The sequence below is a fragment of the Sceloporus occidentalis genome, unplaced genomic scaffold (genome assembly GCF_023333645.1).
Source record: "Sceloporus occidentalis isolate IW3139 unplaced genomic scaffold, rSceOcc1.0.p SCAF_17, whole genome shotgun sequence".
Classification (NCBI taxonomy): domain Eukaryota; kingdom Metazoa; phylum Chordata; class Lepidosauria; order Squamata; family Phrynosomatidae; genus Sceloporus; species Sceloporus occidentalis.
In genome coordinates, this window is record NW_028316997.1 from 2,598,126 (window position 1) to 2,617,438 (window position 19,313).

The 19,313-nt window shown below is 35.9% G+C and overlaps 1 protein-coding gene across 1 annotated transcript in view; it reads left to right on the forward strand.

Moving 5' to 3' along the window:
* The first annotated feature begins 952 nt into the window (after positions 1-952).
* The window catches only part of LOC149302741 (synaptotagmin-1-like), a 76,928-nt gene continuing 58,567 nt past the window's right edge, over positions 953-19,313 (forward strand). The window contains exons 1-2 of the mRNA XM_089481959.1: positions 953-1,073; positions 14,506-14,690. Coding sequence (XP_089338085.1) covers positions 953-1,073; positions 14,506-14,690 — 306 coding nt within the window. The remainder of the gene's footprint in view (positions 1,074-14,505; positions 14,691-19,313) is intronic.

Below are 19,313 nucleotides of genomic sequence, written 5' to 3' on the forward strand. Positions count from 1 at the left end.
CCTTAACCAGTCCTTGATCTTGTCTTAGATTCCCTTATTGTATTATCTACCACTTCTGGTGGGAGTTTATTCCATTTATCTACCAGTAAAATACTTATCTCAGTAAAATTAAAATAAAACTTCATTACATTGGGTGCATTTTTCTGTAGTTGCTGCTGGCTCCCATGGTCCAATCACCCCAAGGCAACTGCCTGAGTTGCCAGGCATTAAAACCAACCCTGGATGAATCCCTCTACGCGTTTGCTTGCCAAAACAAAATAAATAAATGCATTAAAGTGTGTATGATAGTTGGAGTGTACCTTTAAGTGCCATTGTTTACTCTAATAGGTCAGGAAATGAATTATTGAAAAGACATAGAGGTTCTTGGAAAATGCCAGAGGGTTCAAAGGAATGTATATTCTAAGCATGCTCTGTTGGCTGATAATGATATTTTTTCATGTTCAAGTAGATTTATATATATATGAATCTGTGAACATATAGGCAACAGCGAGTTTTTAAGCTACAAGCAAGGATTCCATGGCATCTCTTTTCATGTTACTAACTCATGATGGTGAACGTTGGAACCATAGCAGTGATGATTCCACAATCATCTCTGTGGGTCTTTAAACTGTTTCTGTACAAGATTATCTTAAGTTTGATTTTAGCTGAATTATTATCATATGCAATAGGCTCAGATGTGAATGGAAAAGAAAAAAATGTGTTGTTATAAGCTAATGAATATTATATGAAGAAAACAAAGAAACAGCCTGATGTAGTAATATTTATTTAGTAAGCAGGTGCACCTACAGATGGAGCGTACAATGATTCACTGCACCACTACCCTACTATTCACCTTTATTTACTATGTTGAAATAAATGTCATTTGATTGTTTTTGTTCCGTAGTAATTCCTTGGGACCAAAATGAATTCAACCGAAAGTCGACACGAGGCATTGAAAGCACCCCAAACAAACATGGAGACACCTACATCAGCCACAAGCAATTCTACAGAATCCATGACTCCTGGCATAGGAACAGATAAACATTTTTCCAAGTTGAAAGAAAGGTTAATGAATGAGCTGAACAAAATTCCATGTAAGTAAAGCAGAATATGACACTTTTACTTTTTCACTAATGATAATATACTTTTATCACATTAATATCTTTTATGATGATAACATATTCAAAAATTAGCTTTCAGCATATTCAGAAATTACTGTGAATTGCAGCAGCATCGTTTTTGACATGTTTAAGAGCTTTTTGTGCAAATTACTTCACAAAAGACACATTATGGTAATATAGATGATACATTTGATGGCAATGCTTTTATATATCTTGTTTTTAAAATTCTTTGGCAATACTTTTGCTAAACGGAATTTGTTTAACATGCTACCTAGAACAGATACGATAGATAGATAGATAGATAGATAGATAGATAGACAGACAGATGTCTCTGTTGCTCTCTCTCCCTCGTTTCGAACTTAGAATTTGTATATACTGGGTCACATGCCATTTGGGGAAGTTTAGGAGCGCCCAGCACCATTTTATTTTTCTATTTTTATATGGTTTTTCTCCCTACCTAGGATAAAGGCACTTAACTCAAGTTAAATTATATATGTTTATAAATATATTTTTTTGCTTTTTAGTTTGTTTTTTTCCTTACTGCAAACACTCTAAAACATTCTACAATTCCACCCACTAATAGTAAATCGAAGACTATAAAAAAACTGAATCATGACTCCCGCCAGTTACAGTGATCACATGACTCCCACCAATCAGGTCGCCGAGGACTGCTACGCCAGGACCTCTTTAGAACCCAAGTACACGACGGCACACAAAGAAAAAAAAACGAACATTCTATGCAAATACAATGGTCCTTAAGGAAAAATGGCAATGGTTTGTTTGAGTTTAAACGTGGGCAGGTCTGACGCCATTAAGCCTCCTGAAAACAAAGCACTCTAGAAGAGTACCTAGTCTGTTGTATCGTAAATGTTAAATGATCAAACCTTAAAACCTTACCCTGTACCATAGCTCACTTGCACTTTTAGAAAAGGAAGTGATTATTGCTCAAATAATTGTGCAATTACCTTCTAAACAGATCTGTAGAACAGTACATTTATGCATTGATATTCACAGTCAAGTTGTAAAATCTAATCTGTCTGCTTGTAATGGAATGACAAATTGCTATATAGGTTATCCGTACTTCAGTCTTGGATTCCAGCGTATTTGCTTGGATATTAGAAAGACTTTCTTGTTTTGCGGTATGCAAGTCTTGTAAAAATAGTCATCTTCACTTGACTATGCTAAGACTCTGAAAACAATTTGTTATTATTTTTGCCGCTTTAAAGACCTACATTGTAAAATGTCTCCTTCAGAAGAATAGCTGAAAACTCTTTTAGCAAACAACCTCATAAATCACCCTAAAAAAAAAAAATATATATATATATATATATATATAGCTTTTTTTGCTTCTTTGTTTTTACATGACTTATTTACATGCATTATAGAGAGTTCCGTAAATCAGATAAATTAAGTATTTTGATAAGTGAAAATTAACTAGACAAACCTACAATGTGAACTGTGAAACTTATGTCATCTAAGCGATGAGGACAATCTGTAGCGCTTGGGCTGCATGTGCATTCAATCTAAATAACGCTGTTTACAATATTTTGGTTACAAATTGGGCAGTTTCTACATTTTATAAAGTTTTTTTTCCAATTAGCTTAGAGTTGGAAAGTCAAGTTAGGAATCTAATCGAAAAAGGATTACAAAACAAAAATTCAATACAAAATTCTAATTGTTGTACTTTGTTGACAAAAGGAACATTGAAGTGATTCCTTTTAGTTTAAGGGGAACAATCAGTGATTACCCCTAGGAACTTGAGGAGTTGGAGTGATTGTGTACTGTAATTATTCATAGTAATGATTAATTCAGAAGTTACCCTTTTAGCACAAAAGGAAAATAATTGGCTATTATTTTGCTAGGTTAAGCTTTCAAGCAGCAAAGATTATTATTAGCATTCGTTGGCATTGGCCCAAATTAATCTTAACCTTTATCACCCCTCCCAAGCATCAGGAGCTCATTCCTCTTAAAGATTCTGGATCACCCTTTATAGTTTATACTGTCAGAGTGCTTGGAAAGGTCACAGTCACTGAACGGACTTCCAGGAAAGCTCACATCGCTCAGCCATAACAGGAAGGGAATTTCTATTCTGTTATACATTCAGTATGCTCACAATGAGCAAAAAAGCTCTCAAACATATAGAGTACAACAAGTAAAATAAAATACACATATGCTAATATACTTCTTTCCCACACTTCTTTGAGACACCCTGGGGTTTTACCGCATATGTTATGATTTAAGCAGATTCTTTATGTGTTCTGGAAATAAATAACGTAAGCCTTGACCTACGAGGCTTATTCAGTTTGCAAATGTGACTCTGTGATGAAAGCAAAACCGTTTCATGCGCTATCCACTCTACCTAATACAAAAGTTTGCTTTTTGCATTCTTTATCTGTAACATGCTTCTTAATCGGTACATTAGGAATTAAATAAGTATTTTTAAAAAGCACCATTCTGTGTTAATTTGACTGACTAATAAAGCTTCCCATGGAACAGCACACAAAAATGGAAGCTAGTTAGTGAATAAGCTCCTTAAAAGAATACAGTCTCATCATCCAGTAAAAACACCTGTTAAAGAACTAAATTAAATGAGTTCCTTTACTGTGTCCTACATAATTAACTAATGGAGCAGTGGAATTCATGCTCTGTTTCTTCTCTTTTGGGTTTAATCAATATTTTTTATTTAAGTTATCAATTTGTGGCTCAATTCGGAACAAGGATGAAAGGAAACAATATACAGCATATGTCTTTCAAGAATTATCATGTTGCGCTCTTATAAATTGGGATGAATAATGCACTGTGACCAATAATGACAGATACATTAGAATATTAATTGATTTTCATCCCCGAGATGGATCTTGGCAATCTGGCAGATGCCGTGTTTGCAGGATTGATAGCAAGCAGCTTTCCTCTGTCACATAAAATTCCCACTTGCGAGGAAACAGGGGTTGTAATAGCAATTGCCTGCATGTCATTAACTGGGACATGTGCAGTGACCAGCAAGGACAACGCGCAGTCTGTGTTTTATAGCTATAAAATAAATACCTATAACGCTCTAATGAAATATCCCCCGTGATACATTGGACATTTTTTTTTTTTTAATGTCCTTGTTTAATTTATTGACTATTTACTTCTTAATAGCTAACATTTTGTCCATTAATGTTAACATGGTGTCAGTATCACCCATTTTATTAGCTCATAAAACAATTAATTAGGCAAAGATAATCACTGCTGCATTAAAACTAAATAGTACAAATTGCTGGTGACTTTATTTTTAGATATTAAAATGACAACTTCAATTGTATACGCATTATCTTGACTGTTTTGAAAATACTGTATATTGTGTAGACGTTGTCGTCACGTTTATATCCTTGATTGCACCCTATATCCAAGAGGCTAATAACATGTTGGACACCACACTATAAATAGGGGTTATTTACCAAAAGGTGAATTTGAAGTTGAGATGAAACATTTCAGTTCACTGATTTCTCTGTACATTATAAAAAACCATATTATTACAAATTATGTCAATCACTTGTTACATATTCGGTTTATGGTAATAATGTAATTTGTACAGTGTCATTACCCTAATCCTGGGTTGAAGTATACACACACATGAGTTGTACAATTCCAGTCCACAAGAGTCAATACTGAGATTAATTATTAAGATAATAATGTAGGAGCAAAATTGTATCAGCCCCTTTACATTTTCCTTGACATTTTGGGTTGATATCTGCATTATTAGAGGCTCTTGAGGGCCCATATTGTGCATCCTTTGTATAGGTCAGGATTCAAGTATTTGACTTTTATATGGTGTTTCCCACTGAGATATGTTTGAGTGAATAATTTTAAAAAAAGATTGTAGAAAGGTCACAATTATTTGTTGTTTCATGGTTTATTCAACATAACTGAAAAGTGCAATGATCTAATACATGTGCACGTGACTAGCTCTTTATTATTGTGTATATTTTACCAATATGTAATCAGTCCATAAGATGATTGTGTCTAGCATCGTGGAATAATGATCTGTTTTCTTATCATTGGCAGAGTGAGATTTCTGTAATTTAAAATGTAATGTGTAATTCAGTTGTCAAATTAATGGTAATATCGGCTACAACAAATAAGATACCTATTCTAATAGTTTTGCTTACGGAGCAGGATTTAGCTTCTCCTAACTCAAGCAAAAGCAGGATTAGAAAGATACAAAGCTCTACATGTTTCTGAACAAGAACTAGCTTACCCGTTGAGTGCACAGGCCACTAAGATGTCCATGAAGCACATAAGACCTTACTGACACATACTATTTTTGGCCAGTGGCCCACCAGACGTTTGCCTGGTGTATCAGCTGGCCGGTCCGGGCCTGGTTTTAACACAAACATAGGTATAATCTGTACTATTCTTGGGCTTTCGGATCATAAAAGAAGTCTGGCCAACATTAAAGCCATATTGTATTAGTATGGAAATTCCAATACAGATGTATTCTATAAGGTTTCCATTACCTTAGCAATTTTTCTACATTGAACCATGTACTGTGATATTTATGTCAGAAACACAGAGGATCTTATCTTTTAAACAAATCAATTATTATGAATATATAATAATTATTTAGCAACAATGCCCCCTCTTCATGCAATTCCATCTTACAGTTGGTTAAGAACAGAATCCTATGCATGTTAATACCATCTGAACTGGTTAGGGTACTGGCAGCATCAAGAATTAAGTAGACGCACACTCCATGTACTGTCTTATATGAATAATTACCTCTGCTATAGAAGAGAGTTGGAGCTTCTGAAATTATTCTCTTTAATAATTTATGTAGGGCTTCATTTTATGCAACTTCATTATCAGCATAATCATGTTAATGGCGCCAAAGTAGCATATAATCCCACTAAAAATGTTGCAACTCGTTTTTGTCACCACATATAGGCATACATATACCGTATTTGCTCGATTATAAGACGAGGTTTTTTTCAGAGCAAATGCTCTGAAAAATACCCCTCGTCTTCTAATCGGGGTCGTCTTCTAATCAGACCTCAAATAGAGTCTGATTAGGAGACTAAGATCCAGATCCCCCGCACCGCTGCAGGGGACCTGGATCCTCCTGTCTCACCCCCCCCCATCATACACACTTACCGGTGCTTCCTGCTGTATTGCCGGGGCAGCGGGTTGACGTCTACGCGATCCGCGTAGACAACGTCCGCTGCAGCCGGAAGGAGGTGTGGCTAGCAGCGGGGGTTGTCTGCGTCCGTCGCGTAGACCTTCCCCGACTGTCAGAGATCTCTGATCTCTGACAGCCGGGGAAAGTATACGCGACGGACGCATACAAACCCCCGCTGCCAACTCCACCTCCTTCCGGCTGCAGCAGAAGGCGACGTCAACCCGCTGCCCCGGCTGGAAGCACCGGTAAGAGAGGGCTGAGAGGGGAGAGAGGGGAGAGAGGAGAGAGGAGAGGGGAGGGGAGGGGGGGGAGAGAGTGTGTGTGTGTGTGTTAGTTAAATGGGGGCATAGGGCATTTCTGGAGTGGCGTTAAGGGGGCATTTAATAGAGCACTCTGCCTCCTGAAATGCCTTATACCTCCCTATATGCCACTCTGCCCCATAATATGCCTTTTAACCCCCTAAATGCCAGAGTGGCATATAGGGGTATAAGGCATTTCTGGAGGCAGAGTGCTCTATACAATGCCTTTTAACTCCCTTAATGCCACTCTGCCTCCTGAAATGCCTTATACCTCCCTATATGCCACTCTGCCCCATAATATGCATTTTAACCCCCTAAATGCCAGAATGGGATATAGGGGTATAAGGCATTTCTGGAGGCAGAGTGGCATATAGGGGGTCAAAAGGCATACCATGGGGCACAGTGGCATATAGAGGGTTAAAAGGCATATCATGGGCCACAGTGCCATATTGGTGTGGCAAGCCTGGGGGCAGATGTGCGTAACTGGGGGACAGGCTGGAAAATACAAGAAATAAAAACAAAAAAAATATTTTTCTCAATCATAGCTTTTATTAAAAAAAATAGTTTACATGAATTAACATTTACTGGTAAAACTTTTTTCCTTTAGGGTCGTCTTATATTCAGGCTTTTTCTTTTTTCCTAAGTTAATATTCAGATTTTGGGGGGTCGTCTTATAATCAGGGTCGTCTTATAATCGAGCAAATACGGTAGTTTGTAGTATAAACAATTTTGAAGGACCTAGGAACAAAACAAAATAGACAAAAATAGTAATACTATCAGTGGTATTACATACATACAAACTTACATGTTCGTTAGGAAGAAAATGGAGTAAGACTAAAAATAATGGTGTGAGTTTTGGTATACGGCTCAGTCAAAATAAAAAAGCAAGTCATGAAAATTCTGAAATCATTTTTATTCAGTGCAGGTTCATTATAATAACGTGCTGATTAATTTGTAGTCGTAACAGGTCTTTTTGGCTCCTGGGTTAGCACTCGCATAAGGAGGTAGTACATTGACTTTTCCAGTCATCAAAGAACTTGATTTAAAAATTAAAATAAAAAATATGTGGAATGAAGCATGACAGCCAATTCAAAGCTGTCAGGGAAATGGTGTAATCTGAAAGAGTACATAGTTATTTCATAGCGAGAACAATGCATTAGAAGATTTAGTATTGCAATTTAGATGTGTCAGATTTTGAGATTTCATTAACGTTGAATAACAAATTTAATTTGTAGCACGAAAAATCTAAATGTATCTTAACCTTTCAAGTGCCAAACTGTATTATCACAAAAATCATATGCTGCACATGTTTCATTTTGCAATACTATCACTAATAAATCAATGAAAGAAACAGCAGCCAAATACTCCACCAAATACGACATCATTATTTGGCGCACTGCATTTTAAGGATTCATGGCGCCACGTAGGTTTGTTATGTAGGCGGTGCCAGTTACTTTTGTATGAAAGTTCCAATTTAGAGAAATATATATGTGTGTGCACAATATATAAACTGATGTAGTGGAACTGAAGGTGCAAATGACCAAAATTCCCTGGTGCATTGTAATATTATATTACTTTTAGATACAATTACGGTGTTGTATCCAAGTTTTATATCATTTGCCAAAGATCTATACGGATTCCTGAGAACCTTCCAGGGTGGGCTACCCACAAATCTCCTTCTACTGGGAAAGCGGCTTTCTAAAGGGGCAATATCCAAAAAGCCTTTAGTGGGTGGGTAGTGGGGGGGTAGTTGGCATAGCCAAACCCCTCCCTGGAGACCTGGGCAACAGAGCTTTACCCTGAGACTCTGGGTCAAACCCAGAGAGTTCACAGGCATCTCCATGAAGGGAAATTCTATTATGGTGGCTTTAGGCAGCCTTCTTTATTTCCCTGATTTATATTAAAACACTTCTGGAAGTACTTTTTGCCATATGTAATATGTTTTCCCATGTGAGTTTCTGAACTTGTATTGCCAAAAAAAGCTAGGATTGATTATAAAGCACCTGTTACCATGGCGCTTTTACATTAGATGGAAGGATGTTTTTTGAAATTGTAGCACTCTCACTAAAATCAAACTTGTTGACTTGAAGTAGTATATTAAATGATGTGGTTTCTTTTACGAAGAAAAACAACCCAAAATCAACATTTAGATATAGATAAAATACAAGTTTGTAATTATTTATTAAAATGGTTTTGTGTTTTTTCCTAGTAGGCATGATGAAGAAAGTATTAGTTGTACATTACCTCAAGAACACTTTCCGAATACTTAAACCGTGTTAAAGCAGGATGTAGGATAAAACTGTGGGTCATAACACTAATCCGATATGGTCTTTGTGATCCCCAAAGTAAAAATTGGTTACTACCTTTTTCATCTTCTAAAGAGAAGATGGCGACCCAGTTTCCACCTAAAGATTATTAGAAATCAAATGTTAACTTACCAGGAATGCCAGAGTGATCTCTACCATGTATTGCTAGTGTGTGTTATGAATATGTTACACATCATAAACCCATGTTGAATATGTATTACATCTGAGCAGAGAATATGACATTCCCTGAAGACAGCGCATATGCTATAAATGCACTTTGTTATTCCTTTATCCACAGGGAGTATGGCACATCTACAATTGTGATTCGATAGAAACTTTTAAAAGAAAGTAAAGTTTTCATATCTGATACGTTGGTGAGGTATTGTTTGGCTGAGAATAAAGCTACATTTAAGGAAATTATATATAATTTAAAATCACGTATTGGAACAGCTCCTGTGCTGTGATTATAGGCTTTACGTTGATTAATGTCACACTGGTTTTTAGAACAAAATGAACTATCCATGTAAAACAAAAAGTTAGAAACCATGTCCAAATAGAAAACCTGCATAACATGCATGAAATACTGTATGACTTAGTATGTCAATTGATGTTAAATGAATCAGGTTCTGGTACAAACATAACATGTATAGTTGGTACATATAATACATATTCCCTATATTTATTTTTTACAAAAATTTGATGCATTTCATTGTAACATGGTTCTCATAAATAGTAAACCATTTATGATGCCACAGAGCATGATTAACTTGTGGACCAAAGCAGCGGGATAAACACTAGGTCAGTGCTATAGACAAGTACATGGCACTGTCTATACAACACACTGTACAATCTTTGTCAAAATAGTACCATATGGTGTATTGTTTTTCCTTTGCAAATAATCAGGTTGTTCCAAGATCTTCAATGTGTGTACCCGAACTTTGGCCATAATATATAGTTGTCTTGTCACCAAAGCACTTCCGAAACACAAGCTAAATAGTGTAATAATATTATAATAATGGCCTTCCCAAGAGGTCAACACCCATGTTTTAGTTGTGAAAAATAAAACAGAACAATGGATGGACCATATGTGTATATATGGTAGGTAATACAAAAGGTGGACTTGTTATTCTCCCTGATCAGTAGATCAACCAATATTAGTGCTCTAGAAATGGATGATAAAGAAAACAATATTTATACGAAATTTGAATATATATATATATAAATATATATTAACATATAAAATCACCCTATATCTAAAAATCTTTATTTTGTTAAAATAATTAAAAATAAAATGGAATTAGGAATCTTTTAGCAATCCTGTAGTCTTTTATAAGCTCTAACAGCATAAACCAACCATCTATCACTAGATGGCAAGATGACAAGTAAAAGCGAATTGGACATTACGAACAATCAGTAATGATGGCGTACTCATCCATCCCTATCCATGTTAAAATTCCACAAGTGTAGTTACCTGCAGCAAAGGCACCGCTACAAGGAGAAAGATGCACAATATCACAGTATGATCAAACTGTATATCTCCATCCAGAGAACAGTACCGATGGCTGGTCACATAAAGTGCTGGGATTTAAGGAAATGAGCAGTGATGCCATGTTAGTGTTTCATTTACCTAATGAGCATGCTTGAAACTCTGCTTGGATTGATGGATCTAGTATAGAATTAAGAACATGTGCTGTATCCTTTAACAAGGATATAAACATAACATAGGCTGGATTAGATATACATAGTATTCTTGTTAACACGAATCTGGTTGTGCATTTTTTGTCTCTCTTTAAGAAATGCAACTTTTGCATATTGAATGTAAAATGATGATTCTTACCGGATCATCTAGAATACTTCAAGCCATGCATCTTACACATAAGCCTACAATTAGCATTTAGCAATCTAAAAATACCGTATTTGCTCGATTATAAGACGAGGTTTTTTTCAGAGCAAATGCTCTGAAAAATACCCCTCGTCTTCTAATCGGGGTCGTCTTCTAATCAGACCTCAAATAGAGTCTGATTAGGAGACTAAGATCCAGATCCCCCGCACCGCTGCAGGGGACCTGGATCCTCCTGTCTCACCCCCCCCCCCCCATCATACACACTTACCGGTGCTTCCTGCTGTATTGCCGGGGCAGCGGGTTGACGTCTACGCGATCCGCGTAGACAACGTCCGCTGCAGCCGGAAGGAGGTGTGGCTAGCAGCGGGGGTTGTCTGCGTCCGTCGCGTAGACCTTCCCCGACTGTCAGAGATCTCTGATCTCTGACAGCCGGGGAAAGTATACGCGACGGACGCATACAAACCCCCGCTGCCAACTCCACCTCCTTCCGGCTGCAGCAGAAGGCGACGTCAACCCGCTGCCCCGGCTGGAAGCACCGGTAAGAGAGGGCTGAGAGGGGAGAGAGGGGAGAGAGGAGAGAGGAGAGGGGAGGGGAGGGGGGGGAGAGAGTGTGTGTGTGTGTGTTAGTTAAATGGGGGCATAGGGCATTTCTGGAGTGGCGTTAAGGGGGCATTTAATAGAGCACTCTGCCTCCTGAAATGCCTTATACCTCCCTATATGCCACTCTGCCCCATAATATGCCTTTTAACCCCCTAAATGCCAGAGTGGCATATAGGGGTATAAGGCATTTCTGGAGGCAGAGTGCTCTATACAATGCCTTTTAACTCCCTTAATGCCACTCTGCCTCCTGAAATGCCTTATACCTCCCTATATGCCACTCTGCCCCATAATATGCATTTTAACCCCCTAAATGCCAGAATGGGATATAGGGGTATAAGGCATTTCTGGAGGCAGAGTGGCATATAGGGGGTCAAAAGGCATACCATGGGGCACAGTGGCATATAGAGGGTTAAAAGGCATATCATGGGCCACAGTGCCATATTGGTGTGGCAAGCCTGGGGGCAGATGTGCGTAACTGGGGGACAGGTTGGAAAATACAAGGAAATAAAAACAAAAAAAATATTTTTCTCAATCATAGCTTTTATTAAAAAAAATAGTTTACATGAATTAACATTTACTGGTAAAACTTTTTTCCTTTAGGGTCGTCTTATATTCAGGCTTTTTCTTTTTTCCTAAGTTAATATTCAGATTTTGGGGGGTCGTCTTATAATCAGGGTCGTCTTATAATCGAGCAAATACGGTAAGTGTTTTAGGAAAGTAATGAAATATTAATTATCCAATGATGTTTAAAAAAAAAAAGAGTTTCAAATGAATGTGTTTTATTCTATTTATAGACAGTGCATTTGGATCCTGTTTAGAGATCTCAATGGGTTAAGATAATCACAACTGGATTTGTTCCACTGTGCATCTTCTTCGATTATTGCCTCTGGAATGTATAGGATCATGTAAACATCTCAGCTATTTTCTCAGGCAAGAGAGTTGTACCAAACTGGGGAAGGTGTTAATTTTCTCTCTGAAGATGTTAATTAGCACTTCAAGAGGCAATATCCTATGAAGTTTCTTGCAATCATAATTTCCACTCCATTTGACTACTTTGATCGAGCAATTTTCTTGTTCCCACCCTCTATTTTCTTTTCATAAATTGCTCCTTTCAACATGTCATGCACGGTTCTGCGGTCTCTTCGGAACGCATAATCTCAGAAAAGTCTATTTGAGAGCTATCAAATAGATATTGTAGGCACAGAAGATGACAAGGCAGAAAATTATGGCCATTGTTACCATTGTCTTCTTCACTGTTTTTTAATGGATGTTTTCTTTTATCACTATTCAATATGCAATTAAACAAGCAAAAGCAAATGCATCCACGTGGAATGTATTTATGGCAAAAAGCTTAAAGCAGAATTATGGGATTGGTCAAAATAGACTTTTGGAAATTATTTAAATGGAAAATTACAGTGGAAATTATTTAAAAATATATAAATGGCATTAATTGCATGTGTGTATGCATTTTTGCAAGAGTATCTATAGGAATGAACTCTTCAGGGTCATGCATCAATAGCCACCAGCACTATAAATTAGAATAATTGTGTTAAAAGGTGTTTCTTACTCAAGTGGAGTTTTCTATTGTTGCACACAAACTGCTTTTACTCAATAATATACTGTCTACCCTTTGAAGAAACCAGAAACATTATCCTTCCATGGCTGGCTATTTTGGGCTTATGACTGCATGTAATAGCATACTAATAACACCATGAAAAACCGCTTTGTGTACTTTACTACAAAAACATATAAAACATGAAATCTCAATAAATACTAACAACACTAATGCTCACATAATATGCCCCCTCCATTAAACAAAATCGTTACAACGTTGCCAACAATTTCTTTCATTTTATCAACCTCATTGGATTTGTTCACTCAACTTGATGGACGAGAAATTTTGATTTGGGATAATATAAAACGTAGAGCCCTACAACTTTGTTATATATATTCACACAACTGGCGATTTTTGCCCATTAATCCACCCTTGAGATGCCCGAAAGTTACTTACTTCCTGTGGTATCATCCAGTTACACTCACAACGGGGTTTTATTCACTAAAGGGAGAGTTGCCAGAGAGTTCGCAAGAAAGTTGCAGCTTCAACTCCCTCTATATACTATTCATTATGAAGGCCCATACCTAGCATATGTCTTCAGAAAGAAGAGCTGCACTGGCATTGTATAATGTATAATTCAGTGACCCGGGGTCAATTTAACTATATATTAAAAAGGACCAGCCAAGCTGTTCCTGCAACAGGAGGAACCGTCACAGCTTCCATAACATTTTGCATCCAGCCCCACGCGTCGTTCTGAGGCATGTATGATGTAATGGCCCAGCGACCAGAAGTATGGATGATGAGTCCCTGGGGTGGCTGGAGATCTGCATTGACTCACTGATTATTTTTCCAGCTGGTTATTTGGTCATGGGTCCATTTCAAACATAGAGCCAAAGGGAAAATATAACTAGACGATATGCTAAGATAGACACAGCCTGGTTGATGAGGCCATTTTTAGTAATCCTGATTACATTGATATTATTTATTTATTTATATATATATAATACTCCAACTTTTTTCCTCTTTATGTTTTTAATAACTTGGAAGTAAATTCTAGATTACATGCTGTGAAACTAATGCATATTAATTCATATACAAAAGTTTTGGCATAAGCTTTTACATGGTGAATTTGTGAGCAACTTTTTTGATGGCACCCTGCGAGTAATTTCCTACACAACCCCTATAGGTTTCTTGATGTTTAACTTTTATTTAGCTTGCTTCATTTAATATACCTAACAAAACTAACTTTATGAAATGTTATATAAAATGCTTCATCAAAAGGCATTTACAAAAGGCATGGGAAGTATGTCAAATAAACATACTTCTTGCTTACACATATATAAAATAACCTCTCAAACCCACAGTATTTTATTTAAAAAAATATCACACACTCTTAATTAATTATCAATTACCAAGACTGTCACTGGGAAGATGATTATTCTAGAACATGTATAGGTCAAACATCCTTTCAAGTTCTTGAATTTTTAATTAAGAAATATTAAACACTGCATGTGATTTGTAAAGTAATGAAAAATGAATTTTATATTTGATTTAGATTAGGCTGTCAAATATTTTTCACTCCACGGTTGAATACATAATAGTTCCTCATTCTTATAATCTGTTACTGTGTTTTTCCACTTTCAGTACCACCTTGGGCCTTAATAGCAATAGCCATAGTTGCCGTTCTTCTGATTCTTACCTGCTGCTTTTGTGTCTGCAAGAAATGTTTGTTCAAGAAGAAGAACAAGAAGAAGGGAAAAGAAAAGGGAGGAAAAAATGCTATTAACATGAAGGATGTTAAGGATTTAGGGAAGACCATGAAAGACCAGGTAAGGAAAGGCTGTGCTTTCTATATCACCCACAATGCTCGCTCACATATTCACATTTAATTAGACTTTAACTGTGTATGCATTTATGTGTGTGTGTGTGTATTATTTGTATGTGTATCTATAGCTGCATTTTCTGTATAATTTTCAAACATTATTTTTAGAGATGAGCTTAGTTTCTCTTAAATCTAAGAGTCTGATTAACATGTAAGGGTGTGTTGTGTAAATGTATGGATCACAAAATTCATACACAACAAAGCAATGCTTACACATAAACACATCTATGTATGAATATATTACAACTTCAATCAAAACCAAGTGAGATCGATTCCCTCATCCCGTGCTGTCATAGCGAATACACTGATTAGATATATATTTCTAATATATATCCTGCAACATTTGGTATATAACTAGTCTGTGTTTCAAGTTCAAAGCTGTACTGTTGCACCTTATAGTCATAAATGATCCAAAGCAGATTACATATTGATTTAATATTGATGTAGTTTTTAAACAATATGTCACACTAGGCCATTCATAAACCGAAGGGCATGACATGTCGCTTGGTATTGATTCCATGTTGTAACTTGCACAAAAACAATAGATCTGAGTGGTCTTTTAGTTTTTGCGGATTGAGGATGTATTGAGGATGTTTTAAATCGTTTAACAAAAACTTCAAGAGATGGATCTAAAATACTAACTTCTACTAATACTGCATTTTTTCATAGAAAAATCAGGATCTGCAATGTTATTTTTTCTGTATGCTATTTTTTTAATGCATTGCTGATATAAAGAGCTCTTACTGATTTACTATCTGTTTCTGTGGCGGTACCTCACAGAGGTTGTTCTTTCGTACTTCATAAGGCAATGTCTAAAGATATTGTAGTTACTTTACTTTAATCCTAGTTATGCTATTGTCTTTAAAATAATAGTTCACATCTCTAATTTGTTTTAATAACCTTAGGAAACTAAGAGAAGTGACCTATATCAAGTTTTAGAAAATGCTAAGTAATTATATTATAGTTGCCACAATACCAAGTAGCCTTACAAATTGGTTTAGCTTTAGGTTAATTTCCCATAATATTATTGAATATCTTAACATCGTAATGCTCAGCCTAATGTTTAGTGTGTAAATTTGATTTCACCAAACGTAATGTTCACTGTTGATGGTGCTCATTTATCACTAGTTGAGGTTTGCATTCCTTTTAATGTTTGCAGCGCCTCTCGTAATTTTATACCCAACAGCAGAGACCAAATTTCCATAGGACCCTAGGCAGAATGTTATATTAGCCAACCCCCGTCGAGGCACATATAGTGTATGTAGCTCCCTACCTTTGCCTTATTTGAAATCCTCCTCCAAGCAACAAACGATCTGTAGTCATAACTTATGTAGCATTCACATGTTGGTAATTCCTATTAAGCAGGTTGATTTGCAATGTACTATATCTATTATGCAAACCGAGTTTATTAATTCACTGTGTCTGAATGGTCTTTATGCAGATTCCCTGTTTATTACTAACATTGTGCTATTGCTTACCGCTTCTATTAACTATGTTGAGTTTGTTTTGTATTATGTCATATAGTCTTGTAAAATATACTGTATTATCTCTGTTTCTACCTGGAAAATTGACCAATTTATTTCAAGTAGAGTATGGGAGGGGTTTCAAAAATAGCTATAATAATTGATCAATCATTGCAAATATTTGTTTTCATTAACTCTTTTTCTGACTTACCATATTCAGTCTAAATTACCATATAAATCCTCTCATACGGCACGGTATAATTTAAATATATTAGTGTCTGTCCAGTAAGAATGAGGCTGCCATCAAATAGTCAAGTATAAGTTAGGTAACTGGCACATGCTCATGTTATCAATATTTTCTTAAACCAATATTATGTCTACAATAACAAGTATGCTTTATATTACAGTTGTATATGTTATCAATATTGTATCACTTATTTGAAGATGCCAGTGAGTTACAAAATATGTTTAATTAACTTAAAAGTGACATTTAGGGAGAATGGGAACTGTTTCACGAGTGTAGGAAGGGAAGATAACATCACAATTTCATCTGAACACGATCTTAGATGGTTCTGTTGAGAATCGTCAGGCTTTTATTCTTGACACAGCTAGGCTGGTTTTAAATTAAGTTTATATGTTTTTTGGTATTTTATAAAGACCTTACACAACTATTTGCCTTATGCTGTGCCCTCTCATATATGTTGTTATTTGAATAATTCTGTTATTTCTTAAAATATCATAACTATATATAATGGTATATGCATGGTATATATTAAAATTAGGTTACCAGTTTTGCTGCATTATGTATAATATATGTATGCAGCTTGTATTTTATTGACATCCCTAGTAAACATGAAGAAATGCATAACCTTCCTTATTTAACATGCCATCGTGCTATTCCCATGATTTCATGGATGGTAAACTTATGGAGATGTACAAATCTTGTTAAAGTGCTATGTTTTTCTTACAAAACTGGTTATACTTTTAATTAAATTGAGATCGGACCATGTGTCACAATTTAAGACATCATTTTGCCCACCTTAGCACACTTTTCTTGACCTATTTCATGGCAGCACATATTAATACAAGGTGCTCAACCAGGGACATAAAGACACTTTCGTTATGGTCACTTTTCCATGGTTTTTATTGCTGTTAATGTGTGGCTGTCTTAATTTGATTTATTCTGTGTCCTTCCTCTTTGTGTTGTATCTCATGACTGTTCTGGATTGTCACTTGCGGTAGGTTTGTTTTTGAATTTGGATATAATATAGACAGCTAAAACATTCTGTGATTAGTTGTCTTGATAGCTGGGGCTTCTCAGTTAAGATCAATCCACTGCTTAACTCTGCTTAATACATCAAGAGGCTGAACTAAATTGATTTCATTCAAAAGTAACTAGGGACATTCCTCCAAACATGAACAGAATTGCATTAAAGAGTTAAAACAAGTGTAACTGCTGCAAAGAATATCTTATTTTATATTTACAGAGCAATAATTCAGTGTAGGTTGCGTTTCATTACCAGTGTCACTTCAATCGACCTTCATTAAGTATTAATAAATGCACCACGTTAACTGTTTAATGTTATGGCGTTTTATTAATATTATTTACCGTGCAAGAAATGCAACCTAAAGGAAATGAATCCATCACTATCAGGATTATATATGAAGAGTTGTTTTGTTGCAAAGTTTGAACTTCGGTCTAATTACAAAGGCAAGCAATGGAGTGGGCCAGTAAGCGGGAACATTTCATTGGTTGCTATGGCGATAAGCCTACTTTTCAACCCTCTGCGTTTTTATGCAGTGAGTGAATATCCCACATGCCATTTCCTCGTAGTGATTTTACAACGGACAACGGAACCTCTTTTAGTCTAGGTGTAACAATACCATGTGAAATAAAAGTTAAATATATTGCACCCCGTGGTATTAATATATAATGTCATCATTGTTTATTAAAAAAGGCTATATATTATACCATAAATAGCATGGACAATGCGGCCCATTAAAGTTTTTTTTACACTACAACTTTAACACTTTGTGAAATGCAATTTGTGGTTTGGATGACACAAGATGCAGAAGGTGTTCATTAGCCATCCAATGAGATTACTAGTGGGGCCAAATGGCCTCCGTGTGTGATAGATAAAATCACAATCAGTGCCCAAAAGCTAAATCACAGCGCTGAAAAGCATTTAACATACTGGCAAAAGATAATGATTGTCGTGCCAAATATATTCCTTAGTTAACATCTATCACATACTTTACTGCAGGTTTCATGTTGAATACCTTGGCAAATGAATATTTGATCATGTGCTATGATAGTTTGCATGTTCTTTCAAAAATATTCCACTAAAATTTGGTTTCAGTTAATCAACACATATTTGCAACAAACCTAAATAAGACCCTGTTACTAAAATGTGATGCTTCATCTTTCTGTATGGTTTTTTTCAAAGAGAAAAACAGTTTGAAGTCACACTGGTTTTATTGAACGTTTACATATTTGATATCCGATTACGTTAAATATTTTTTCTTTAAAAGTTACTTTTCAAGGTTATTTTAATTCAGCAAGAACGCCAAAAAAATTCTGTACTACAACTCGTAAACGCTGTAGTTTACAAAATTTCAAAGCCTCTCCTTGATTTATTAAACAGGCATCATTTTGAAAACATGCTTGTATTTTAATTAATTTACCCCAGCCTAGATTTACATTGAAAAACAAATGGCATAATTACCCTAACGCATCGCAACTCTTTTTCTCTGTGAGTTGCCCTCGCATGATGGTACTATATGTTTGTGTAGATTAATACAGGTGTCCTTTTGATATATTAAGATTGGTAGGCACCTAACAAGCAGCCTTGGGTTTTTTTATTGCATGCTACACAGAATTTTCAGTATCCTTGAGATACAAGTTTAAATTCTTACACATCTATTAGCATGTTTACGGGCTGAACTCGATGATTTTTTAACCAAGAAACTCAATTTCATAATATAAAATTTAGATACAATTCTTACAGTGAGTTATACTTTATCAAAATTTTAACTATCTGCCTGCTTTGTTCCTAAGGCTAAATCTGAGCTCCATTCATTGCTTTATTATTGCCTGCTGAGTGCCT